The sequence below is a fragment of the Hypanus sabinus genome, chromosome 8, assembly GCF_030144855.1.
Source record: "Hypanus sabinus isolate sHypSab1 chromosome 8, sHypSab1.hap1, whole genome shotgun sequence".
Lineage (NCBI taxonomy): Eukaryota > Metazoa > Chordata > Chondrichthyes > Myliobatiformes > Dasyatidae > Hypanus > Hypanus sabinus.
The window spans coordinates 98,220,393-98,247,466 of record NC_082713.1 but is presented as its reverse complement, the minus strand read 5'-3'; the positions used below and the strand labels follow the sequence as shown (position 1 = coordinate 98,247,466).

The 27,074-nt window shown below is 40.7% G+C and overlaps 1 protein-coding gene across 1 annotated transcript in view; it reads left to right on the top strand.

Moving 5' to 3' along the window:
* The first annotated feature begins 750 nt into the window (after nucleotides 1-750).
* Nucleotides 751-27,074, top strand: part of lrig3 (leucine-rich repeats and immunoglobulin-like domains 3) — a 78,877-nt gene continuing 52,553 nt past the window's right edge. Inside the window, exons 1-3 of the mRNA XM_059977512.1 lie at nucleotides 751-1,167; nucleotides 13,341-13,412; nucleotides 13,493-13,567. Of these exons, the coding sequence (XP_059833495.1) occupies nucleotides 965-1,167; nucleotides 13,341-13,412; nucleotides 13,493-13,567 (350 nt within the window). The 5' untranslated portion in view covers nucleotides 751-964. The remainder of the gene's footprint in view (nucleotides 1,168-13,340; nucleotides 13,413-13,492; nucleotides 13,568-27,074) is intronic.

Here is a 27,074-nt window from a genome sequence, read left to right as displayed (position 1 = left end):
AATAAAATCTTATTAATTATTCGTACACGAATTGTTTTGTGAGCATAACACAACACAAATCCACAAAACCGCGTTGGAAGTAGGTATGAAATGCGAATCAAGAAACAGAAGTTTCTCAATAAAACATGATGGTTGTGAGAAATAAACACATATTTGCGTTTTTGTATAAGAAAACAAATGCACGTTGTTTGCTTTATTTCTCGCGACTGTGGCGAGGAGGTAGGTGTAAATTGTTCTCAAACATGAATAGTCCGTGTGGATTGATTTTTAATTTCTAATTTCCTTCTGCTCCTCCTGAAGGTGCTAACTCTTAATGGGTAACAGTTTCACAACAGTCTTTCAGCATCAAAGGAAGGGATATCATAACAATCCAGAGGTAACAAATGTGCAAAATGCAAATAACGATGCAAAGTTCCAGTAAAATGAGCAGCATTGCATTGTAATGAATACATTGCAGGACAACTACAATTGACCAATATTAGGGGTGAGGCAACCACAAAATATATATTCAACTTGATTGCACCCGTCATAACACCAACCTTTTGCAAAACGGACTCGAGCGCGCAGCATGCTGGGGACTGTAGTCTCATCAGTTTATACTGTACTATGAAAACATGGGAAAGTTCTTCAGTGAGGTAAACTGCAAATACCAGAATCCACTAGGCGGGACACCGCTCTTTGATGACGTAGTGAAGAATAGGAGCCAATGAGGGAGTGGGGTTGCGAACGCGGTGGAGTGGGAGGACCTGGACCCGGAGCCGAGTCGAGTCGAGGACTGTTCTCACTGCAGGCGTACGTGGTCGTGTTTGTACCTGCGCTAAGATCGATAGAGGGCTGGGATTTATCTAGAGTTTATCTCCAGCAACTTTTCCCACGGCTTCACTGACCGTCGTTTCTTCCCGAAAAGGAGCGAAGTGTTTGGCAGCGTTGAGGAGAATACGGAGTTTTAGGCGGGGAGCGAAGGATGTCTCGGGGCCGGGCGCTGCTGCTGCTGCTGCTGCTCGGCGGGGCGCTGGCGCTGCTGTGCGCGCCCATCCCGGCGGCGGTTGCCTTGGAGTCGCCTCGCGCCTGCCCGCCCCGCTGCTCGTGCCTAGGTGAGCTGCTCGCCTGCAGCCGCCACAAGCTCAGCCGGGTGCCCGAGGCACTGCCCGGCCGCACCGTCCGACTGTGAGTATCCCTAATCCCTCCCTACTCCCTGTCCCCACCCGGACTCGAGTCTTGCATTGAGGGGGAAATGCGCGCATCCGTGTTCTAGCGAGCCGTGCTTGTTGCATTTGTGAAAGTTTTGGAAACTTGACCACGAAGGTAGACCTTCCCCTGTTTCCCTCGGAGATGCGCATTTGCACCGTACATTAACTTTTCAAATTGGCAAGAATTTGGGATGGAGTTGATGTGTGGTGTCTTGGGTGCGCGATTCCGCTTTTGGATTTCCAACGTCTATTTTCTGATGGACGTCAAGTTAAGATAGTTGATACGAGTATACGCACTGTAAAGCACATAGATTGTAGCTGGGACAGTTTTCAGATTTTCTGTGGTTTACTGTTTATATTCTGGATGATATCTATTAAACTATGTTTTTATTAGAATTGATTTTAATTTTCCGTGATTTAAACTTTTTATTACATTTAATTCAGTTCATTTAGTTGTGCCGATGGAAACAAAGAATGAAATAGAAACGCAATGATTCCTGCTGTGGAATAATTTACTATGTTGTTTTGTGGCCTTTTGGTTGAAATAGTCTAAGTTCAAAGTGAATATATTCTCAGAGTACGTATATCACCTGTCTCAAAGAGCAAAGCGCCAAGCGCCATCGGAAGTCGGTGTAGTAAGGAGATATTCAAACTGAGAAGAAATTAAGGAATGACTCGTAATAATAGTGCCATCAGTCTAGCGATTGGTACTGCTGTGGCAGCTCTTCGTCAATTGGCTATGTGCAAAGAAGGCTCCAACTGTTGAACAAAGCAGGAAGACTTGCAATTAGTTGTGGCTAATTCCCTTCAAATTAGCTCATCTGGCAGTAATGCTGCCCTGCTCACGAAAGATGAATAGCTCTTTAATGGACTTTGAAACTTTTCTCTACTAACAAACTCTATGTGAGATATAAGCGAATTGTGTAGATTTTAATGTTATTTGTAGAAAGATTTCTGGTTAATTAAAAAAGTCAACTTTAAGTTGCTTTGTATTAAGTTTTAGTATATTAACTTTAGAAAGAGATTTTATTCTGTATCATTTCTCTACAATTATAGCAAAAATGCAATATTGAGTTAGTTTAGTAAGATACCTCATTTAAATTATGAAAAGTAATTTCCCCTTTCAAATGAACAAAACTGTTTTTTAATAAGTTGCTTTAAAATATTCACATGTTCCAAGTATGAAATAGATTTTTCAACATTTATGGATGGAAGATTTTGGTTGGGATTCCATTTTCATAATGTCAGTAAAATCAGTAAATGTTTGAAATGGTATAAATTTTTTGCACAATATATTAATGCAAAGTCAATATAACAGCTGGAATGACTTTAAATATTTGATTTTTTTTTGCTGTCTCTATTTGATTTGCCTCCATATGTTCTTATTAATAGAGAAGCCTCTCAGAGAAGAGCAGCTGTGGATAGGTTCCAGTTGTATAAACAACTTCTAGTAGCCCATTTGGGGCACATAACTGTGATCACCCTTTGGAGAATTTGCCAATTGCTTAAAAGAAAACACTCAGTGTCTCTTCTGTTTACACCAAACCTTCTTCTTTTTACATTTATAAATGCCTCACTGTTACAACCTAAAGTCCCTGAGGAAAACAGTGTGTTGCTTTGGCATTGGGGAACAGTTCAATATAAACCACACATTGTCCAGGTGTAATTAACACTGTAGTTGTAAAGTCATCCAGCAAAATTTTGGTCAATTTAGTCAGCAGTTCCAAATCATCCATTATTTGAAGTGATTCTAGAATTGAAGGTAGAAGTTTTAATCCCTTTTGATTTAACAACTAAACAAAGTCCTGCATTTAGTGCTTCGGGACATCCCAGTGTATCTCATAGCCACTTAATTTTTAATAATGGTTACTGTATTTTTATAGAGAAGCACAGCAGCCAACTTGCATTTGGCAAGGTCCTACCTAGTCAAGTTAAATGGCTTTTAGAAGATCACTCTTAAAAGCACCTAAACTGTTAGTTTGTCAGCCTTCAATTTTCTGCCACTCAAAGAGTTGTATGCACAGATTGAGACACCTATTCAAAATAATTCCTTTATTCATCATTATTTCCAGAGTGACATCAGGTTGTCTTGTAAATTTATAAATCTATTTTTGAACTATCCTAGGCTACTTTTTTCTTTTCAGTTTAGTCTGAACATGCATCTTGGTACTAAAGACCTTGCCAGTCAACCATTCTTTATTATTGACCATGCATTAATCAGCCATGGCATTCATAATGCATCCCAGTGTTATCTGTGTACTAAGTTTCACAAAGCCTTGCATCTATTTCCTGTTTTGGTTCTAGCAATTCATAATCTTTGACTTAATATCATGAATTTTCTCTTGTTGAATCCATTCACATCGCTTAGAATTATTACCAGTGGGTTAGCAATGCTGGTGTCTGCTGCTTGCTTTGTTATGCTTCATAGAGAATTTTAATTGCATCTGTGTTTTTATTTGCTTGCAAGAACATTGGGAGCCAATTTCACTCTTAATACCTCCCCCTGTCCGACTTGTGTCTATTTGAGCCAACTACAATACCAACCTTGTGCTTTCTAGATGTTTTAAAATTATATTACTATTATAGTTTCTGATTTACAAGGTTCACTCATTGTAAAACACTTCATGGTATTGGAATTTAAGGTACTCACTACAAAGGCACAGTTTGATTGCCACCACAATTGTCTAAAATAAATTTAATTTCAAATATATTGGAAACTGCTTTTAAATTCAGATTTTTTGGTAACATTTTGTTCCAAGTTTAACGTTTGCATCTATGGATAGCATATTGTTTTAACATGCCAGTTTGCATTTCATTGAGGTTGCTTGCAAAGGTGTTTCAGTAGTGGCACAATTTGCATTAGAGTCAGCAGATGACAAATACATGATCAGAAAGGGAAGCATTTTAAGGTTACATGTCAAGACAGGAAAAATTGCAAAGCTTTAAGTGGAATGTTTGAAGCTGCTACTATTCCTCCTTTTATGATTAATGTGTGTATAAAAAAAACTATATAACTAGAATAGGAAAGTTTGAATGTTCTTCGTAGCTCTCAAACTCTGAATGTCTGTATTTTAGTGGCAGTGATTTTTTTTAACAGGTTGTTACATAGCAATTTAATAGATACTGAGCAATGTGCAAGGGAAAGAAGTGGCTGAGTAATTCCAGGCCATTTTCAGTGAGAGGTAGACAGAGTAGATTGTTGACAAGTGAGGGGAAAATACAACATTTTTATCAAAGATTTAAAAATAGAGGTTTTCTGTGTTTGTATAGGAAAGAGTGTTAACTTCCTTTGGTGTTACTTTTGTTGCGCATTTATGTCATTCTGGTTCAATTTAAGCCTATACTTGCACTACAATCAATAAAGCAGTAATTGTAGTTTAATTTCCTGTCGGGTATTGCCAGACTGACTCTGGTTTCTGTTTTTGGGCTGCAGCGGGAGGGTATAGTGCATGCTGCTGGTTTTGCTTGAACTGTTGCACATTCGAAAAGGTCCAAGTCATTTGGCAAGTTGATATCAACAGTCGGTCCACAATTACCTCAGTCTACTTTAAGGAAGAGGCACAAGTATTCTGTTTCCTTATTGGTATTATCAACTGTTTTTTTTAAAAAAAATAAATAAATTGTGGAGGGCAGGATCTCTTTGTGGGAATGGGTTGTTAAACTACTTACAGAAACCTATTATTTAGTCTTGTTTATTGGTATCAGATAGTTGCTGGCAGCTGTAGAACCTTCAGGATTAATGAGGAGCTAGTGGTGGAATTAAAGAACAAAAATATTAGCTGAAGTAGAGATAAATTAAATTTGAGCCAAAAATGCAGTTTGCCTTAGTTATTTTGGGACTAAAACTTGCTCGGCATTTGAGTAATTATTTGTGAATTGAATTCACTCTTTGCTGTCGGTGGATTACTGTGCAACTTGTTTATTTGTTCTTTGAAGCTGTGGTCAATCATAATTGCTTTAAATACTTCAGTGCTTGGCAATTGAAATATAACTACAAAACTGAAGAGAATTTTTAATCAGAGCTGTATGTTACAATGAAAGGCATAATTATGATGTAAAAGACCAAATGAAAGGTTATTTTATATTTTACTGGAGCCTTAGTTGGTAAGTTAGCAATGATCTATTGAGAAAGTTTATGCACATGAAAAAAATTACCATCTATATAGGGTGGTTATGTGTGCAAGGTGTTCCTTGGACTGTTGCCTGTTACAGACTTGATTTTGGCAAATTTTGTATAATATGAATCTGCTTTGAAGTTTTCTAAAATTCAGTAGCTGTGTAAGTAATGAAATGAAACACAGTAAAGTAGCATTGTCCCATTCCTTTTGTTTCTAGTGGTTTATTTATTAACCCACATTACAGTGAATGTGCTTAGAAGCTGAATAGATTTTTTATAAACAATAGGAAGCATATGAAATGATCATGTAAAAGTCTGCCTTTTTGAATTTAAAAGGCTTTCCTAGAGCCTGCTTGAAGAAAAATTTAAAACGGTAGAAGTTCCTATGGTAAAATAAGGCAAAAAATGTAATTGTATTGTAAAGCAAATTTCCAAGGTGAAATTATTTTTCATTTTTGTATTTACACTTGGAAGTATAGTTTCTCAGTTGCAGATGTTTGCAGGTGATACCTCTGGTTATGAGGGATTGATTGATACAATCTAATCAATAGTATACCTGTAAACGTGAGATGTTCAACCCTTCACTGCTTTCCAAGATTAGATTGAGGCACCCGTTAACAGTAAATAATCTGTACAGTGGCATGCAAAAGTTTGGGCACCCCTGGTCAAAATTTCTGTTACTGTGAATAGCTAAGCGAGTAAAAGATTACCTGATTTCCAAAAGGCATAAAGTTAAAGATGACACAGTTCTTTAATATTTTAAGCAAGATTATTTTTATATTTACATCTTTTACTGTTTGAAAATAACAAAAAAGGAAGAGGGCCCAAAGCAAAAGTTTGGGCACCCTGCATGGTCAGTACACCCCCTTTGGCAAGTATCACAGCTTGTAAACACTTTCTGCAGCCAGTTAAGAGTCTTTCAATTCTTATTTGGGGGATTTTCGCCTATTCTTCCTTGCAAAAGGCTTCTAGTTCTGTGAGATTCTTGGGCTGTCTTGCATGCACTGCTCTTTTGAGGTCTATCCACAGATTTTCGAAGATTTTTAGGTTGAGGGACTGTGAGGGCCATGGCAAAACCTTCAGCTTGTGCCTCTTGAGGTAGTCCATTGTGGACTTTGAGGTGTGTTTAGGATCATTATCCTGTTGTAGAAGCCATCCTCTTTTCATCTTCAGCTCTTTTACAGACAGTGTGATGTTTGCTTCCAGAATTTGCTGGTATTTAATTGAATTCATTCTTCCCTCTACCAGTGAAATATTCCCCGTGCCACTTGCTGCAACACAAGCCCAAAGCATGATCGATCCACCCATGTGCTTAAGAGTTGGAGAGGTGTCCTTTTCATGAAATTCTGCACCATTTTTTTCTCCAAATATACTTTGCTCATTGCAGCCAAAAAGTTCTATTTCAACTTCATCAATCCACAGGACTTGTTTCCAAAATGTATCAGGCTTGTTTAGATGCTCTTTTGCAAATTACTGACGCTGAATTTTGTGGTGAGGATGAAGGAAAGGTTTTCTTCTGATGACTCTTCCATGAAGGTCATATTTGTGCAAGTGTCGCTGCACAGTAGAACAGTGCACCACCACTACAGAGTCTGCTAAATCTTCCTGAAGGTCTTTTGCAGTTAAGGGGGAAGGGGGGGGGGGGAGGGTTTGATTTGCCTTTCTAGCAATCTTACGAGCAGTTCTCTCGGAAAGTTTTCTTGGTCTTCCAGACCCTCAACTTGATCTCCACTGTTCCTGTTAACTGCCATTCCTTAATTACATTATGAACTGAAGAAACGGCTACCTGAAAACGCTTTGCTATCCTCTTATAGCCTTCTGCTTTATGGGCATCATTTATTTTAATTTTCAGAGTGCTAGGCAGCTGCTTAGAGGAGTCCATGGCTGCTGATTGTTGGGATACGGTTTGAGAAGTCAGGGTATTTATAAATCTTTGAAATTTGCATCACCTGGCCTTTCCTAATGATGACTATGAACAAGCCATAGCCCTAACAAGCAAATTATGGTCTGAGACCTTGGTAAGTTATCTGAGAGCTCAAATCTCTTGGGGTGCCCAGACTTCTACGTGGTGCTCCTTTCCTTTTTTTCACTCTAAAATTGTACAAATCAAAAATAAAACACTAATCTTGCTTAAAATGTTGAAAAGGGTGTTTCATCTTTAACTGTATGACCTTTGGAGATCAGTTCATCTTCTACTCAATTATTCACAGTGACAGAAATTTTGACCAGGGGTGCTCAAACTTTTGCATGACACTGTATACTGTTAAGAGTTGAGAACTTTGGGGAGGATTTGGACAACCTTGGGTTGATAAAGCCTTTAGTTAATAGTCTTTAACATATTTGCAGTGTATTAATTTGGTTTGTAGAATCGAGTTCTATACTAATAAGCAAGTAATTCCATGGGTTAATATTAAACCCTTTTGTAAATGCCATTCTTTCCTGGCTGCAACAGCAAGTGACTGGGAAAGAAGTTTGGCATAAGCAAGGATCCTTTTTTTTTAAAAAAAAGGTTAATGATTAAGATTGAAAGGGAGGAAAATCTTATTATTTTGCAAGTCCGAAAAACACATGGCAGTGAGCTGTTCTGTGCAGCTGTGTTTCTGTACAATCCAGACTGAGAGCTTTTTCAGTAGTAGGCTTACTTGAGTCATTCAGTATTGATGTCATAAGGTAGTTAAAGCTTTGTGATTTTCCCCCCCCAGCCCCAAAGCATACTTTGCTGCTAGGTGATCTACCCCATGCTATGGCATTGATTTAAATTCTAGCTTTAAATAGACGTGTCTACTGTGAGATGAAACTTTCTGCAATTCAGAAACAGTTCTTGACAATAGCAGTCTGACCTTTACATTTTTATTTTCCTGAATGTATTAAATTAGCTCTTCACTGCTTTTGCTTGCCAGTATGGAGCCCAGGTGCAACAGATTGCTGTATCCCGACTACCTTTGTTTCTTATGAAGAAAATGTCTCAGCAAGTGTGAAGCTATTAATTTTGTACAAGCACCAGCTGTTTTATCCTTCATGATTTGGGGCCATTTTCTCACTTTTTTTGTTAACACCTTGGGGGGAAAGGGACTGATTTTTGGAAAGAGTGCACAGGAATGCCATGATTAAAGAGTGCCTTTTCTAATTGAGGTTGGAATCTTAGCATGGCTACTTATCTAATAGTTTATACAGTTTTCTTTAGTGCATCAGGCACCTGCAGTATGTTTTTACTGAAAGTTTGATTTGAGTGCTAGGTTCACTGTTTCTGAAGGTAGCTTACTTGTAGTGCTCATTTTTATACTTAATTTTGATAGAGAATTAACATGTGCCAAGATGAATTAGCTCTTCATTTGGAGGTACAGATTGTACATTTAGTTTTTATACACAGAATAACGTTGGAACTTTGGTAATGTATAGCTTTATGTTCATTTTAAGTTTGACAGTGGAGGGACCACCTCTTGTAACTGCAGTCAGACACCTAGGCTAAGTGCATGTTATCATAAAATCAGTTATCCATGCTTGCATCCTGTGATTTCTGTAATTCCATCTCCTTAGTTTGTAATTGTTTCAGATTGGCAGAAAGATTTCTATTTTCTTAGTAATTATCTTTTCTCTCCTTGTTCAGTTTCATGGTTAAGATAACTTGCCTCTTCTGAGCATGTTTTTGATGAGTTGGTCGGCCACAAGTAAAACTTGGTTAAGCACGATCATGTTCTTATTAGATGCTCACATCTCAGTAGAGGTTGCTAGATATTCATCAGGTATGGGGTCCCTTACCAGATCCAATCGAGCCTCGTCAGCTTGCTGCAGAACTGGAATGAAACATTGATTTATAATTGTATGTTAGGTTAATACTGTAGGAGTGTGTGAGTGGCATTAGTTTCTAATATTGAACCATGTCAGTGCCTTTGTCTTTGGAGCAAAAGTTTTAATTTTCTTTTTGAGTATGGTGATTAATCTGAAGCTTTATTGGATATGAAGTAATCAAATCACGTTGCAAGATGAACAAACCAATGCTAACAAAGTTTCATGGAATGATGTGCTCTGCTTTACATGATTAAATGGTGTATATATTTTTAAGGTTTTTATAAACTCCAAATGGTTATGTTCCTAAAATACATGACCAAAGTCACCCTTAAGTCCTTAAATATTTAATCCAAATGTACTTTTGAATATCTTGTTTACTCAAGTATAGTAAGCTATATACAACTACTCTAGTTGTGTACTCAATAGTGTTACTCCTATCTGGTAATATTCCCAGTCTGTAGGTTAGAGAATGAAGCAGCCATTATGATAAATTTGAGAAGTATTATAATTTTTAAAAAAGCATGTTAAAGCCTTTCAAGAATGAACATGGCTTTATCAAAATGATAGGAGGAATGTGAAAACATGAAGGCAGATACTGGATCAATTTTAACTAAAGTACTTGTGTTTTTCAAGATTGTAGATGTTCAAAGTGAATTTGTTATCAAAGTACATATGCAAACATCTGCAAAACATGCAGAATGCTGGAGGAACTCAGCAGGCCAGGCAGCATCTATGGAAAAAAGTACAGTTGATGTTTCGGGCAGAGACCCTGTCCGAAACATTGACTATACTTTTTTCCATGAATATTGCCTGGCCTGCTGAGTTCCCCTAGCAATTTGTGTATGTTGCATGGATTTCCAGCATCTGCAGATTTTCTCTAGTTTGTATACAAATGTGAGATTCATTTTCTAGTGGGTGTACTTAATAAATCCAGTAACTCTGATAGAATTAATGAAAGGCTGCACAGCTCAGTGTGCAAAAGACTATGCTGTGCAAATACAAAAGAAATAATTAAATAAGAAATAAATATCAAGGACATGAGACGTCTTTGAAAATGAGTCTGTAGGTTGTGTGAGCAGTTCAGTGATGGGTTGAGTGACGTTATCCCTGCTAGTTTAAGAACCAAATGGTTGAGGGGTCAAAACTGTTCCTGAACCTGCTGGTGTGAGTCTGGAGGCTCCTAAACCTTGTTTTGATAGTAACTGGTGTATTTGAGTGCATAGAAACATGTATTGTACGGTATATTTACCTTTAAAATAAGGAGTAAACATTTTAAAATTGATGGGACGTGAACTACCAAACGGGGTATTGGGTTTAGTTTTAGAATGCTTCAGCTGAGTTCTCCTGTACTTGAAGATTGCCAATTGGAGGTGTGATTGCAGCTTTTTTAAAATGTTCTATCTTTAGAATCACAACAATTAAATGTGGCACCTTGCCTTGACAACACCCAAACCAGGAAAGACCAAGATCGTAAAAATAACTTGCTGATCTGATATGCGGGGAATGACTAGTGTCTGCAAATAGTTTGAATCTATACTATCAGAAATGAATGACATTTGCTGTATTTCACTTAAAAAAAAGTAACTATATGTGTAATCTGCTGGTTTACCTTTCTCTTGATTTTGAAGATGAAGACATTGCAAAGGAGTTGGTTTATCTTTACCCAAAGTTCATAACACAACAATTAGGAGCAGGAGTTGGTCATCTGGCCCATTGAGCTTTTTCCACTGCTCAATGAGATGATGACTGATGTGGCTGGGTATTCTCCTCCAGCTACTTTCCTTTTCCTCATGACCCTTAATTTCCCTGCCATGCAAAAAAATCTATGCCTTGAACATGTTTAATGAGGTACCCTCTACTGCTCTGCTGGGCAGAGAATTCCAGATTTACCGCTGTCTGGGAAAAAAGCTTCTCCTCATCTCCATCTCTAAATCTGTTCCCCCAAATTCAGTCTCACATGTCAGTGGAAACAACTTTTCTGCCTGTATCTCGTCTATTCATTTCAGAATTTTGTTTTTATATGATGCACTCTTATTCTTAATTCCAGTGGGCATAGCCCTAGGAGATGGAATCTCTTCTCATAGGCTAACTCCATCAGTTCCAGAAACAAGCTCTGCAGTGTCTCCAAAGCCAGTATTTCTTACCTCAAGTAGGGAGACCGAAACTGCATGCAGTTCTCCAGGTGCAGCTTCTCGAGTACCATTTGCCGTTGTAGCACAACCTTGTCTTAAATTCAGTTCCTCTAGCAATGAAGATCGATGCTCCATATGTAAGCATTCGTTCATAAGTATACTTAATGATGGGGACAGAGTGAAGCAAGAACTGTTGACTTGTTTCTCCATTTCCAATTCTGTTCTTTCTGTCTCTGGCTTCAGTGATTGTTTGGCATCCACTACCACTCTGGTGCAACCAATAGGCCAGATATAAAATCTGCCTTGATCAAATTGTCTTATTCATTTACCACAATGCAGATTGAACCACTTCATATCAGTGAGTTTTAATTGTTTAGTAAATGTGATTTTTTTTCCCCACCCTTTTCCATTTTAATATTAACAGCAGTTCTAAAGCATGGGAATAAAGAATGTAATAGGAGTTTAGCCAAAAGTTCAAGCAAAAAGGTGAGACATAACTTAGTTTAGTTGCTTTGGTTCAAATAGCTGTACCTGAAACCTAATTCCATAAATGGTGACTGTCTTGAGTTTGGATTTTTTATGTTTAAAAAATTTATATGTGAACTGGGACACAGCACTTCTTCAAGGGCAAGTTGCTATATGTAGGAAATTCCTTAGCTGAAAATAATCCTTCACTAAAACAAGCTGTTCTTCTAGTAGAGACTTGTACCAATGTTGCTTCGAGACTTCTATGCCTGCACTTTCTAAAATCTAGTACAAAGTGGTAAAAGATTGATCTTTGAGAAAAGAGTATAGTTTGAGTACATCTTTGATCAGTGTTATAGGCTGTCAGCTGCTTAACCTTGTATGCCAACATTCTGAGGTTGAGCATGTTTCTGATCTTTGAAATCTGTTGGCTATCTTGTACTGTTAACATTGAATTATTTTTTGACATTTTGTAAACCTCAGTAGTATGGAGCTGGTGCAACTTGTCATTTGCTGATGGACTGCAGATGGGGCAGAGTTTGAACTTGTGTCTGGCTACAGCGTGATGATCTTGCAGCACTCTTGTTAATTGGAGGATTTTGTAGTTTAGAGTTTTTTTGCCAACTCCGTACATTTTTTTGTAGCAATAACATTTCTGCTCATGCCTGGAGCTGTCTGGTGGGTCTCTTTTCTTTTTTACCCTGTAAATCCTTATCAATGGCTATTATCAATGGTAATTTATGCTTGTGTAATATTACCTTGAATCAGAAATCCAATTCTTTCCTAAAGATTCAAGTAAAATTTTTAGTCTTTGTTTCTTTGCTCTCTGATATGGGGAAATTAATTAAGTTAAATCTTTCTGGTTCCGTTTAGCACATTCAGACACTTAAGAAATTTGTTGTGCACAGAGATTTTCCAGGTCTTTCAAGAATAATTCTAGAGCTTTGGAATTATTTAAAACATAACACTTTCTTGTTTAGGACTGTATCAGAACAATTAATTGTGACAGTATTTTACATCTTGTCCTTTATTGGCCTAAACTATAACTTGCGTGTTTGGAGAAGTGTGTCATTTGTACCGATGTAGCTTGAGGACCAACTGTGTTTTGAAAAAGGATGCTATATACGTGCAGCAATATGAATTTTCTGACATCCGCAACTGTTATCAAATATCTATTCACCAGGTGAATCTACTTAGTGACTATGTTTTACCCTAAAGAATATCATAGCTGATGGAATTTTTATCTTGAGCACTTATAATGGAGTACAGTAGCAGACTAGGTCAGGGCATCGGATCACCATGTTGTATAGATCATTACTAAGGAGAATAGAAAGCTGGCTGAGCAGCCCTGTGCCCAAACCAAACCGTTCCAAGTTGCATTTCTGCTAGCTCAGAATCGTGCAATAGGTTGAAGGATAAGCTTGTTATCCCAAAATTATGCCAGTAAGAATATTTTGCTCAATATTTTGTAGGGGAGCCCATTTTTGTACAGTTAAACAATGGTTGTTGCTAGTTTAGTTGAAATTTATCCCTAATTTCCCCATGACCCACAACATGAGAACTGAAGTGTGGGCTTTATCAGTTATTACATTATAAATTGTATGTTCTGAAATGGAATTCTACATTAATATGCAATATATTTTCCAGGGACTTGAGTCACAATCGAATAACTTCTATCAATGGCAGTTTGTTTAACCACCTTCACAGCCTACAGGAAGTGTAAGTTGCATTTTATTTGTTAGAATTAACTATTTCTTAAATTCATTATCCATTTCTGACTTTACTTTTATGGCTTTCAGGAAAATTACTCACAATGAGCTAACTACAATACCACACTTTGGAATTATAACTGCAAACATTACTCTTCTTTCACTGTAAGTATGTTTATTTTATTGAAGCTTTGTTGCTTTTTGAAACAGTCAACCTCATCTGTTTGTATTCTATCATGATTGCATTCTTATTTTAATCTGGTGTCCTGGCTTGCCATGGTTGCTGAACAATTCATGGAAACCACAACAGAATTTTGTTATTCAGGAGAGTGGTAGCTTGGCTTCTTCGCTGGCATTGTATCAACTGAGTTGGAAGATGGTGGAAGTTGACTAATGATGTAGTTAAATTCATAATCTAAGTATAACTTGTGCAGCCTTGAGTTATGTTGTTGGTGCCACACTTCGGCTAAGATGTTCAACAGTGTTTTGCCCATTCTTGGAGTTCGGCTGGTAAAGTGATGCTGTGTGTTGGTAAGAGCAGTTTTCTGGTCATCTGTTTGCTTTGGCCAGAGCAGATCATCTGTAAAGAATGTGCCTACACAACAGCACAATCCTTCTGAAGCAATACTGGCTGAAGTGGTATATGAATGCGAGTGTTATTAGTTGAAGTTGACTTGGTATGACTTGGTTTTTATATTGGCTCTCATTTATGTTGGGTATGCACAGGACTGCTGCAAGGTAAAGTGAAGTTATAAGTATTAGGATGTTACTTGAATTGGATTCGTAGGCCAAAACCTAAATAACCATTTAGTACCTTTTAAATTACAGTGCTTTTGCGCATTATGTGCTATGGCTGATGTGTGACACCAGTGCTAGTATGGCAAAGCCACAGGGCTTGATTATTGCTTTTATTGTCCCTCTGGAATTGACAGATGTTTCAAACTGGAATTTGATCACAGCATTTTCAATAATGACAAAGTAACTCTTCAAATATAGAAAGGGTCTAGTTCATTGTGTGTTCATTCTCCTGGTTTGAATCAGGTGGCATGTTGCTCCCCCTTTAGAGCAGGGGTTCCCAACCTGGGGTCTACAGACTGATCGATTTTAATGGTAGGAGCCAATGTCTTTAAAAAAAAAAGTTGGGAACCCCCACCTTAGAGCTTGGTTTCTCCTGTTCTGCTGAAACTTCATACTGGCAATAAACTCTGGTCAGAGAAAGTAACAATATCTAAAGCTTGGTTCTTGTTTGTTCTAGATGCATTATAAGTGTTAAAACCAGCAAGAAGGTTTGCTTTTTACTAATCAGACTAAATTTACTGAGAATGTTGCCTCACCGAAGAAACATTACTCCATTCCCTAAGTGTCCTAATTTTTGAAATTGATTTCATCAATGTTCAAGTGCTGCTGAACAAACAATAGCCTCTTCAGTTTCTTTGTTGAACATACTCTTAAATAATATGTGCCGAGAGTATACTGTGATGTTAAGGCCTAAGTGTGCTACTGTTTGTAACTTATTTAGAGATACAGCATGGAACAGACCCTTACGGCCCAACAAGCCGCACTGCCCAGAAACCTGCCTATTTAACAATAGTCCAATCACAGGACAGTTTACAATTAACCTGCTAATTGGTGGATCTTTGGACTGGGAGGAAACCAGGGTGCCAGGAGGAAACTCTTGCAGTTCACGGTGTGAACATACAAACTTACGATGATGCCAGAATTGAACATTGAACTCTGGAACACCCTGAAATATTACGCTGACCACTACGCTACCATGGTGGCCATTTAGAGAACTTTAATGGACTGTCTTAAGTTAATTCTTCAATCTCTTTATCATTAGCAAACTTAGCTCCCTAAACAGATAATACGAGGTTGTAAAAAAAGAAATATATTTTAGTGTAAAAATGCATTCACATCAAACTTGGCTTAACAATAGACCAGTGTGATACTTTAAAGGGTTTTCTTGTGAGTGAATGCACGTTGACAAGTGGTTTATCACATTGATTAGCGCTGGGGAGCTTGCTGTTTGTCAGATACAGAAATGATTTGGATACAGGAGACATGATTATTACGTTCATGTGTAACGTGATTGAAAGAGTTGATAATGTGGAAGGCAGTTTTAGGTTGCAGGGATAGTGTTGCGTGAGTGAAATGGGATTAAATTGGAGGAGAGATTTAATTCAGACCAAATTCTGGTTGTGCATTTTTGGAAGTACTGTACTAATAGTGCATGTCCTAGCCTCAAGTCTTAGGCATACATGGAGGAGCCATGAAGTAAGAGTCCATGCATCCTTGAAGATAGCAACACCTATAGCTAATGTAAGAAGGAACTTGGGATGCTGTCATTCAGGTCATTGAATACAGGCATACGCAATCAGATTCAGGTTTAATATCATAGACGTATGTCGTGAAATTGGACATCGTACTGCTACTTGAAAGCAGTATGCTGGAGTAACGTGCTCACCATGTTATATAGAGGATGTGATGGTGCTGGAGAGTGTAGAGAACATTCATTAGGTTGTTGTTTGGGGTGGAGGAATTTGGTTTTGGGAGCAGGTGCTGGGGAAGATACCTCTCTTCCAATAATTGTGTGTAAAATAGAATGAGGTTTATCATGGTCTTGTATAACATGAAATTTGTTTTGTGGCAGCTATACAGTGCAGTCAAAATTTTCTAAATTACAGATTAGTGCCAAAAGAGAGGCAGTGTGCATAGATTCATGGACTATCCAGAAATCTGATGGTGAAAGGGAACAGGGAGTTCCTAAATCACTGAATGTGGGTTATCAGGCTCCTGTACCACCTCCCCTATGACAGTAATGAGAGCACATGTCCCAAGTGGTGAGGATCCTTTGTGATGTATATAAACTTCTTGATGCACGGCTGCTTGAAGATGTCCTCTGTTTGTGCCTGTGATGGAACTGGCTAAGCCTCTTGTGATCCTGCGCACTGTAGTCTTTGTACCAGGCTGTGATGCTGCCCACTGTACATCAATAGGAATATGAGTGGCTTATCGAAGGGTAGGGTAGCATGGATCATGGGAAACTTTGCTCTATAGATAACACTAGTGGCCACAGATTTGGCAAAGGAGAAAGAGATTTGGAGAGTATATCAGGAGGCCTTTCACCCAGAGAGTGGTTGAAGCAAGGCCAGTGTCAGTATTTGCAGAGTGTCTAGATAAGAATTTGAATTGCTGGGAGATGGCATTAACATGAAGGGTGCTCACAGATTGGTGTAGGCCAGGGGTTGGCAACCTTTACCACTAAAAGAGCCATTTGGACCCGTTTCCCACAGAAAAGAAAACACTGGGAGCCACAAAACTCGTTTGACATTTAAAATGAAATAACACTGCATACAACGTTTTTTTTTTGCCTTTATGCTATGTATAAACAAAACTATAATGTGTTGCATTTATGAAATCGATGAACTCCTGCAGAGAAAACAAAATTACATTTCTGCATGCAACAAAAACATTTTGAACTCCGAAAAAAAGAGGTTGGGTTGAAGATTACTTTAAAGTAAAATATTCAATGTCTATTTGAGTCCTTCTTGTATTTATGAAAAACGCCGAACTTAAATTGTCCACCAGCAGCAAACCAAAAATAACGTCAGCCAGCTGTCAACCTGAAAAATAAAAGGACTATTTCACTGAACAATGAAAAAATATGAATATACGTAAAATAATAGGCAATTCAAATATTTATCATACTTGGTTAATGGGATTTCTGCTCCTGGACCTCAGCGCACAGCGTCTGCACATCAGGGCTGTATGACGTCACCTTCATCTTTACACAGGATCGCAAGCTGTCATCTGTGAGGCGTGTGCGATGTTTGTTTTTAATAAAGTTCATGTTGGAGAAGACCTGCTCACATACATATGTGGATCCAAAGATGGACAGGACTCCAAGCGCATACTTTTTAATGTTTACATAAATGTCGGGGATAGCATTCCATGTTTCAAATACAAGTTTGTGCGGTTTGGGGAGGTTTTCAATATCATTTGTGATTCTGAGCAAGAACGGCCTTCTGACGGGCAACATCTTCAAGGTCTGCTGTCAAGCGTCTAAACTTGGACACCCATATGTCTTTGTCGGCGATGTCGGCCAGTTCCATCTCAAGATCAGGTTGACTCACACCTGCCAATTCAGTAGGGATGGATCAATGCTTCGGGGAGTGACCAGGGAGGATAATGTGTTTTTTACCTCTCTGAACTCACAGAAGCGTTTCCCAAACGATGTTTGCATTGCGATGATTGCAGAATGTAAATACTCCGAATTTATCATGTCGTGAGCTTGTTTGAACACTCTCAAATTGGGGAAGTGAGACAATGTGCCTTTCTGTAAATCTCTGGCAAGCACTGTCAACTTGCGCTCGAATGCCAAAACATCCTCCAACATGTGCAGGGCTGTGCGTCCTTTCCCCTGAAGAGCTGTGTTCAGCGTGTTCAGGTGCGCTGTCATGTCTACCATGAAGTATAGTTTTTACAGGCACTCTGGCTGTTCCAGCTCAGGAAAGGTGAGACCTTTGCTTCCCAGGAAAGTTTTCACTTCTTCCAGACACGCGACAAAGCGTTTCAGCACCCCCCCCCCCTTGACAGCCACCGGAGTTTGTTGTGCAGCAGGAGATCAGAATATGCGCTTTCCAGCTCGTCCAGTAACAAACAGAATTGACGGTGATTTAAACTTTTTGCCATTATTTTATTGACAATCTGAATGACAACATCCATTACTTCTGTGCATTCTGGAAGAAATGTTTGAGCGCACAGTGCCTCTTGATGCAAGATGCAGTGAGAAGTCACCAGCTTTCTGTCCTGCGACTTCTGCAGTAAAGCCACAAATTCCTTGTGCGCTCCTGTCATACTTGGTGCCACATCAGTACCTACTGACACCAGGTGGGTGGTCTTTATTACTTTGGCTCTTAAACAGTTCAAGACAGCCTCACAGATGTCCTCCCCCCCGTGTTTGGCCTTTTAGAGGTATCAACTCAATCATTTCTTCCTGTGGCCCAGCAAAGTTTACATACTGGCAGAACAGCGCTATTTGTTCAATATCACCTTTGTCTTTAGACTCGTCACAGGCAATCGAGTAGGCCACAGTTGAATTGATGTCTTTAATTTACTGTCTTGTGATGTCTTCTGCCATTTTTATGGTTCTGTCTTTGACAGTCTTTGCAGAGAGGGGCATATCCCTGATTTTCTGCACAATTTCACTCTTGTATTTAAAATCTGTGAATAGATGTTCTGAAATCTTAATGAAAGATTCTTTTATATATTCACCATCTGTAAACTGCTTCCCGTGCCTGACTATTTCCTGAGTGGCAACAAATCTAGCATATGTCATTGATTTTCCAGACATCATCCACTTCTTGAAATGATTTTTGCTCAGATCAACCTTCTGCAACAGTTCCGAAACGGCTTTTTTTCTCTCATCTCCATCCAGATATTTTTGAGCAAAGGCTGCGTGTTTATTCTGGAAATGTCTTGCGACTTTTGACTTTTTGTTGTTTGCTAGTTTCTCATTGCATATTAAGCATACCGTTAACCAGTCTCGTCAGTAGTGAAAGCAAATTAATCTGCCCACGTATCATTAAACGTTCTGTTTTCTTCAGTCACTTTTCTTTTTTAGAATTCTCCATAGTTAGCCTACCTTGGATCGAAAAATTAAAGAAATCACACATTGGCGGGTGTCAGGCTTTGGCAGTGGTGACGTATATTAATAGCGACAAAAAACACGTTTTATTTAGATTGTACAAGATCACCATAATCTTCAAATTTAGAATTACATTTCAAAAACTAATAAACTAACATAAAATACATTTTAATTAAATACTCATCATTTATCTTCCAAAGCCATAGGGAGCCGCAGCACAGAGATGAAAGAGCCGCATGCGGCTCCGGAGCAGGGGGTTGCCGACCCCTGGTGTAGGCGCATTGAGCCACATAGCTGATTGCTGTAGAATTGAATGACTAAATACGCCACAGTATTCTGACGTTGAAACTAAACCCAGCATTGTTTTTCTATATACGAGGGGTGATTGATAAGTTTGTGGCCTAAGATAGAAGGAGTCAATTTTAGAAAACCTAGCACATTTATTTTTCAACATTGTCCCCTCCTACATTTACATACTTAATCCAACAGTCGTGGAGCCAACGGATCTTGGACCTCCAGAAAGTGTCCACAGCAGGGGTGATTGATAGCAAGAGATGAGCTATACAGCTCTCATTACATGCACATGCAGTTCAACTCTTTGAGTGATTATGCAGAAAGTTTGAAGTTAATACAGATGTCCCCTGTTTTTCGAACATTCGCTGTTATGGAAGACCTACATTAGTTACCTGTTTTCGCTAACAGAAGGTGTTCTCACTGTTATGAAAAAGGCAGCGTGCGCACCGAGCAGCCAAGCTCCTCCCCCAGAACTGCATTCTAGCTGGCATTGCTTAAACACGTGCCTGTGAGCATCTGTGTTTTATGTCGATTTATTTTGTGCATCTGTTAGCAAGATGAGTTCTAAGGTATCAGAAAAGCCTAAAAGAGCACATAATCTAGACATAATTAAGCGTTTTGATCATGGTGAACAAAGTAAGGATATCCAAACAAAACACACAAAATGCTGGTGGAACACAGCAGGCCAGGCAGCATCTATAGGGAGAAGCGCTGTCGACGTTTCGGGCCAAGACCCTTTGTCAGGACTAACCGAAAGGAAAGATAGTAAGAGATTTGAAAGTAGTGGGGGGAGGGGGAAATGCGAAATGATAGGAGAAGACCGGAGGGGGTGGGATGAAGCTAAGAGCTGGAAAGGTGATTGGCGAAAGTGATACCAAGCTGGAGAAGGGAAAGGATCATGGGACGGGAGGCCTCAGGAGAAAGAAAGGAGGGGGGGAGCACCAGAGGGAGATGGAGAACAGGCAAACAACTAAATACGTCAGGGATGGGGTAAGAAGGGGAGGAGGGGCATAAACGGAAGTTAGAGAAGTCAATGTTCATGCCATCAGGTTGGAGGCTACCCAGCCGGTATATAAGGTGTTGTTCCTCCAACCTGAGTTTGGATTCATTTTGACAATAGAGGAGGCCATGAAAAGACATATCAGAATGGGAATGGGACATGGAATTAAAATGTGTGGCCACTGGGAGATCCTGCTTTTTCTGGCAGACCGAGCATAGGTGTTCAGCGAAATGGTCTCCCAGTCTGCGTCAAGTCTCACCAATATATAAAAGGCCACACCGGGAGCACTGGATGCAGTATACCACACCAGCTGACTCACAGGTGAAGTGTCTCCTCACCTGGAAGGACTGTCTGGGGTCCAGAATGGTGGTGAGGGAGGAAGTGTAAGAGCAGGTGTAGCACTTGTTCCGTTTACAAGGATAAGTGCCAGGAGGGAGATCGGTGGGAAGGGATGGGGTGGACGAGTGGACAAGGGAGTCGCGTAGGGAGCGATCCCTGTGAAAAGCAGAAAGTGGGGGGAGGGAAAAATGTGTTTGGTAGTGGGATCCCGTTGGAGGTGACGGAAGTTACGGAGAATTATACGTTGGACCTGGAGGCTGGTGGGGTGGTAGGTAAGGACAAGGGGAACCCTATCCTGAGTGGGCTGGCGGGTGGATGGGGTGAGGGCAGATGTGCGGGAAATGGGAGAGATGCGTTTGAGAGCAGAGTTGATGGTGGACGAAGGGAAGCCCCTTTGTTTAAAAAAGGAAGACATCTCCTTCGTCCTGGAATGAAAAGCCTCAGACTCTCACAGCTACCTGGACTATTCCTCTTCCCACCCTGTCTCTTGCAAAAAGGCTATTCGCTTCTCACAATTCCTCCGTCTCCGCCGCATCTGCTCTCAGGGTGAGGCTTTTCAACTCTCAAACGCATCTCTCCCATTCCCGCACATCCAACGTATAATTCTCCGTAACTTCCGTCACCTCTAACAGGATCCCACTACCAAACACATTTTTCCCTCCCCCCCCCCCCTTTACGTTTTTCACAGGGATCGCTCCCTATGCGTCTCCCTTGTCCACTCGTCCCCCCTATCCCTTCCCACCGATCTCCCTCCTGGCACTTATCCTTGTAAACGGAACAAGTGCTACACCTGCCCTTACACTTCCTCCCTCACCACCATTCAGGGCCCCAGATAGTCCTTCCAGGTGAGGCGACACTTCACCTGTGAGTCGGCTGGTGTGGGGTACTGTGTCCAGTGCTCCCGGTGTGGCCTTTTATATATTGGTGAGACCCGACGCAGACTGGGAGACTGTTTCGCTGAACACCTACACTTGGTCCGCCAGAAAAAGCAGGATCTTCCAGTGGCCACACATTTTAATTCCACGTCCCATTCCCATTCTGATATGTCTATCCATGGCCTCCTCTACTGTCAAAATGAATCCAAACTCAGGTTGGAGGAACAACACCTTTATATACTGGCTGGGTAGCCTCCAACCTGGTGGCATGAACATTGACTTCTCTAACTTCTGTTAATGCCCCTCCTCCCCTTCTTACCCCATCCCTGACATATCTAGTTGTTTGCCTGTTCTCCATCTCACTCTGGTGCTTCCCCCCCCACCTTTCTTTCTCCTGAGGCCTCCCATCCCATGATCCTTTCCCTTCTCCAGCTCTGTATCAGTTTTGCCAATCACCTTTCCAGCTCTTGGCTTCATCCCACCCCCTCTGGTCTTCTCCTATCATTTCGCATTTCCCCCTCCCCCCACTGCTTTCAAATCTCTTACTATCTTTCCTTTCGGTTAGTCCTGACGAAGGGTCTCGGCCCGAAACATCGTCAGCGCTTCTCCCTATAGATGCTGCCTGGCCTGCTGTGTTCCACCAGCATTTTGTGTGTGTTGTTTGAATTTCCAGCATCTGCAGATTTCCTCGTGTTTGCAAAGTAAGGATATAGTAAGTTTGGCCAAGGGTTTGTGGAAGTTGATGAAGATGATGTTGAAGAGGTTTTGGCATCCCATGACCAAGAACTGAGAGATGAAGAGGAAAGGATGACAATTGAAACCGAACGTAGTAGTGAACAGGCCGAAAGTGAAGTCATCCAGGAACTGAACTTGAAGCAAGTGTGTGAGATTTTCGCTGCGATTGACAACGCTGCAATGATTGCAGAAAGGTATGACTTTAATTTTGAAAGGGTATGTAAGTTTAGGGCATATTTGCAGGATGGTTTGAGTGCTTACAAAGAAGTGTATGATAGAAAAATGCGCGAGGCTAAGCAGTCAAGCATACTGTCATTTTTCAAGCTTCCCACATCAGCCACAGCAGACGATGAAAGTCGACCTTTGACATTGAGGCAGACAGACATTGAAGAAGGTGATCTGCCTGTCCTGGTGGAAACAGACGACGATGAGATGACACCCCAGTCTCCTCTACCTCCCACCAACCCAGCCTCCGACGACTCAGCCTAACACACCATCATCAGTGTGCTCACTGTCTTCCCGATTCCTGTAAGTGATACCTACACTGGACGTACATTATTTCTACTTTATATAGGCTGTGATGGTAGCTTCATAGCTTAAAGGTTACTGGAAGGAGTGTTTCTGCCGGGAGCGCTTGTGCCATGTGTTTTTGCCGAGAGTGCTTGCGTGAGATTTTCGCTGCGGTGGACAGTGCTGCAATAATTGCAGAAAAGTATTCCTACATTATATAGGCTGTGTATTTATCAGATCATTCCTGCTTTTACTATATGTTACTGTTATTTCAGGTTTTGTGTTATTTGGCATGATTTGGTAGGTTATTTTTTGGTCTGCGAAACATTCACAAATTTATCCCATATAATTAACTGGTAATTGCTTCTTCACTTTACGATATTCCAGCTTACGAACCATTTCATAGGAATGTTCTGCCTTCGAATAGCAGGGGAAACCTGTAACTCATCTCCTTCTACCCTGGGCCATGAACTTATCAGTCACCCCGATGAGTTATAAACTTCAAACTTTCTGCATAATCACCCAGAGTTGAGCTGCATGTGCATGTAATGAGGGCTGTATAATTCATCTACTTCTACCTTAGGTCACAAACTTATCAATCACCCCTGCTGTGGACACTTTCTGGAGATCCAAGATCTGTATGCTCCACAACCGCTGGACTAAGTGTGTAAGTGTAGGAGGGGCTATGTTGAAAAATAAATGTGCTAGGTTTTCTAAAATTGACCCCTTCTACCTTAGACCACGAACTTATTAGTCACCCCTCGTAGAATCCTGTGTGCTACCGGGATGTCATACATGACATACCTAGGCACTGTATTCGACATTGGAATGGTCAAGCTTGGCCGAAAGGCCTATTTCTATGTTGTATAATTGATTTTGTGAGATGTTTACACCATTATCTCCAGATCTTGGGTGAGCTTGTATTTATAAACAAAGCTAAACATTTTTTGTTTGGAAGTATATCCACTAAATCCACTGTGTCCTGTATTTTTATGCTGCTGTTGTTCATGTGTAGGAAATTGTTAAGCTAGAGAAAGCAATGGTATCTAGATCATTCTGAACTTTCAGCCTCAAGCATTTCCAATGAGGGAAGCAGTGAATATGAATCTTTTTCTAACTAAAAGCTTTGGACAGGCAGAGGAATTGAATATTGAAACAAATTTTCTGAGAAACAGTGATGTAATGTGGAGTCAAAACTGCCCAACCCATCACCAGCACTCGTCCACCCACCATCAAGGACATGTATACAGAAAGGGGCCAGTAACATGAAGGATCCTACGTGCCTTGTTCATGCACTCCCATTAGGGGGAAGGCTACAGATCGAACATGCCAGGACCACCAGACTCAAAAACAGTCACTTTCCCCAAGCAGTAAGGCTGATCTATACCTCCGCTCATTAACCTACCAGAATTACTTTACCATGTCCTGTCAGTCACCTTATGTACAAACTAGCTTTGATCTTTGGACACACAATCAGTCTCTGACAGTGCCTTTATATAAAAAAAATTCATTCTTCCACCAGGCCATCAGACTGATAAACTCACACTGACTTGAGTGTACTCTATATTGCATTGACTGTTCTATTTATTATAAATTACTATGATTGCACATTTAGATGGAGACGTAACATAAAGATTTTTACTCTTCATGTAAGTGAAGGATGTAAGAAGTCAATTCAATTCATCCCCCTTTGCTCAGTACTTGAACCACCTCTTGCAGCTCTTACAACCAGTAGTATTTTTGAATAAGTCTCTATCAGCTTTGCACAATGTGATGGAGCAAGATTTGCCTATTCTTCCTTGCAAAATTTCTCAAACTATGCCAAGTTAGTTGGGTAGTGGCGGTGGACAGCAGTCTTGAGGTCTTGCAAGAAATGTTCATTTGGGTTAAGACCAGGATTCTGACTGGTCCACTCAAGGACATCCATTTTCTTCATTTGAAGCCACTCCATGGTTACTCTGGCAGTGTGCTTTCAGTTGTTATTCTGCTGAAAGATGAACTTCCTCCTCAGTCTGAGTTTTCTGAGAGAGACTAGCAGGTTTTTATCCAGGATCTGTCTGTATTTAACAGCCTTCATCTTCCCATTAATCTTGACCAGATTTCCAGTCCCTGCTGCTGAAAAGCATCCCTATAGAAAGATGCTATCTCCACCATACTTTACAGTAGGGATAATGTTAGATTTATGCCATGTTTACCACTTTTTTTAAAAAAGCATATCGCCGTCCATGTATACTCTCCAAAGCATCACGTAGATGATTTTGTAAAAGGTTGGAAGAAGGTCTTGTGGTTGGATGAGACTAAGGTGGAACTTTTTGGCCTGAACACCAAGTGGCATAAATCTAATACTGCACATCAGCCAAGTAACATCATCCCTACTGAAAATTATGGTAGAGAGAGCATCATGCTCTGGGGATGTTTTTCACAGCAGGCCCTGGAAATCTGGTCAGGATTGATGCTGCCGACCAGGAAGATGAATGCTGCTAAATACAGACAGATCCTGGATTAAAAACTTACTAGCTTTCCCCAGAAAGCTGAAACTGAGAAGGAAGTTCATCGTCAGCAGGACAACAATCCGAAGCAGACTGCTAAAGCAACTGCAGAGTGGCTTTAAATGAAGAAAATGGATGTCTTTGAGTGGCCCAGAATCCTGATTTTAACCTGATCGAACATCTCTGGCAAGACCTCAAAACTGCTGTCCACCACCACTCCCCATCTAACCTGACAGCTTGACAATTTTGCAAGGAATGGGCAAATCTTGACTTATCCAAAAAGGCAACTAAGAACTGGGTGAAAGTTACTGCTCCCCAACTTTTCCTTTGATACATTGACGACTACATTGGTGCTGCTTCCTGCACCCATGTTGAACTCGTCAATTTCATTGACTTTGCCGCTAACTTTCACCCAGCCCTCAAATTCACTTGGTCCATCTCGGACACTTCTCTCCCCTTTCTCGATCTCTCGGTCTCCAACTCTGGAGATAGACTATCCACTGACATCTTCTATAAACCCCATAACTACCTTGATTATACCTCTTCCCACCCTGCCAAATGCAAAAATTCTATTCCCTTTTCCCAGTTGCTCTATCTCTGCCGCATCTGCTCCAAGGATGAGGCTTCCCATTCCAGGACATCCCAAATGTCCTCTTTCTTTTAAGAATCGTGGTTTCCCTTCTGTCATCATCAATGATGCCCTTTCCTGCATCTCCTTCATTTCCCATACTTCAGCCCTCACCCCATCCTCCCGTCACCACAACAGGGACCGTGTCTCCCTTGTCCTCACCTATCACCCCACCAGCCTCCGGATCCAGCATATTATCCTCCACAACTTCTGCCACCTTCAACAGGACCTCACCACTAAGGACATCTTTCCTTCTCTACCCCTCTCTGCTTTTTGCAAGGATCATTCCCTCCGCGACTGCCTGGTCCACACATCCCTCCCCATAGATCTCCCACCTGGTACTTATCCCTGCAAGCATAAGTGCTACACCTGTCCCTACACCTCATCTCTCACCACCATTCAGGGCCCCAAACAGTCCTTCCAGGTGAGGCAACACTTCACTTGTGAGTCTGTTGGGATAATCTATTGCATCCGGCACTCCCAGTGCAGCCTCCTCTACATCGGTGAGACCCGACGCAGATTGGGGGACCGCTTCGTCGAGCACCTACTCTCCGTCCGCCACAACAGACAGGATCTCCCAGTTGCCACTCACTTCAACTCTCCCTCTCATTCCCATTCGGATATGTCCATACATGGCCTCCTCTACTGCCATGATGAGGCCAAACTTCGGTTGGAGGAACAACATCTCATCTACCGTCTGGGTAGTCTCCAGCCCCTTGGTATGAACATCAAATTCTCCAACTTCCGGTAATTCCCTCCCTCTCCCCATCCCACCTTCACTCTGTCTCCTCTTCTAGCTGCCTATCAGCTCTCATGACTCTGCCTTCTTCTACTACCCATAGTTTCCCTCTTCACCTGCCTATCCCCTCCCTGCTTCCCCTCCTCCACCCCTTGATCTTTCCTCTGATTGGTTTTCCACCCTCCCCCTCCCACCTTCTTTATAGGGCCCCTGCCCCGTCCTCCTTTAGTCCTGACGAAGGGTCTCCACCCGAAACATTGACTGCTCCTTTCAACGGATGCTGCCCGACCTGCTGAGTTCGTCCAGCTTTTTTGTATGTCTTGATTTCACCACAGCATCTGCAGTGCACTTTGTGTTTACACTGTGTCTATGGTACTGCTGGAATAAGAGTTAAGTGACAAATGATGTGAATGGCT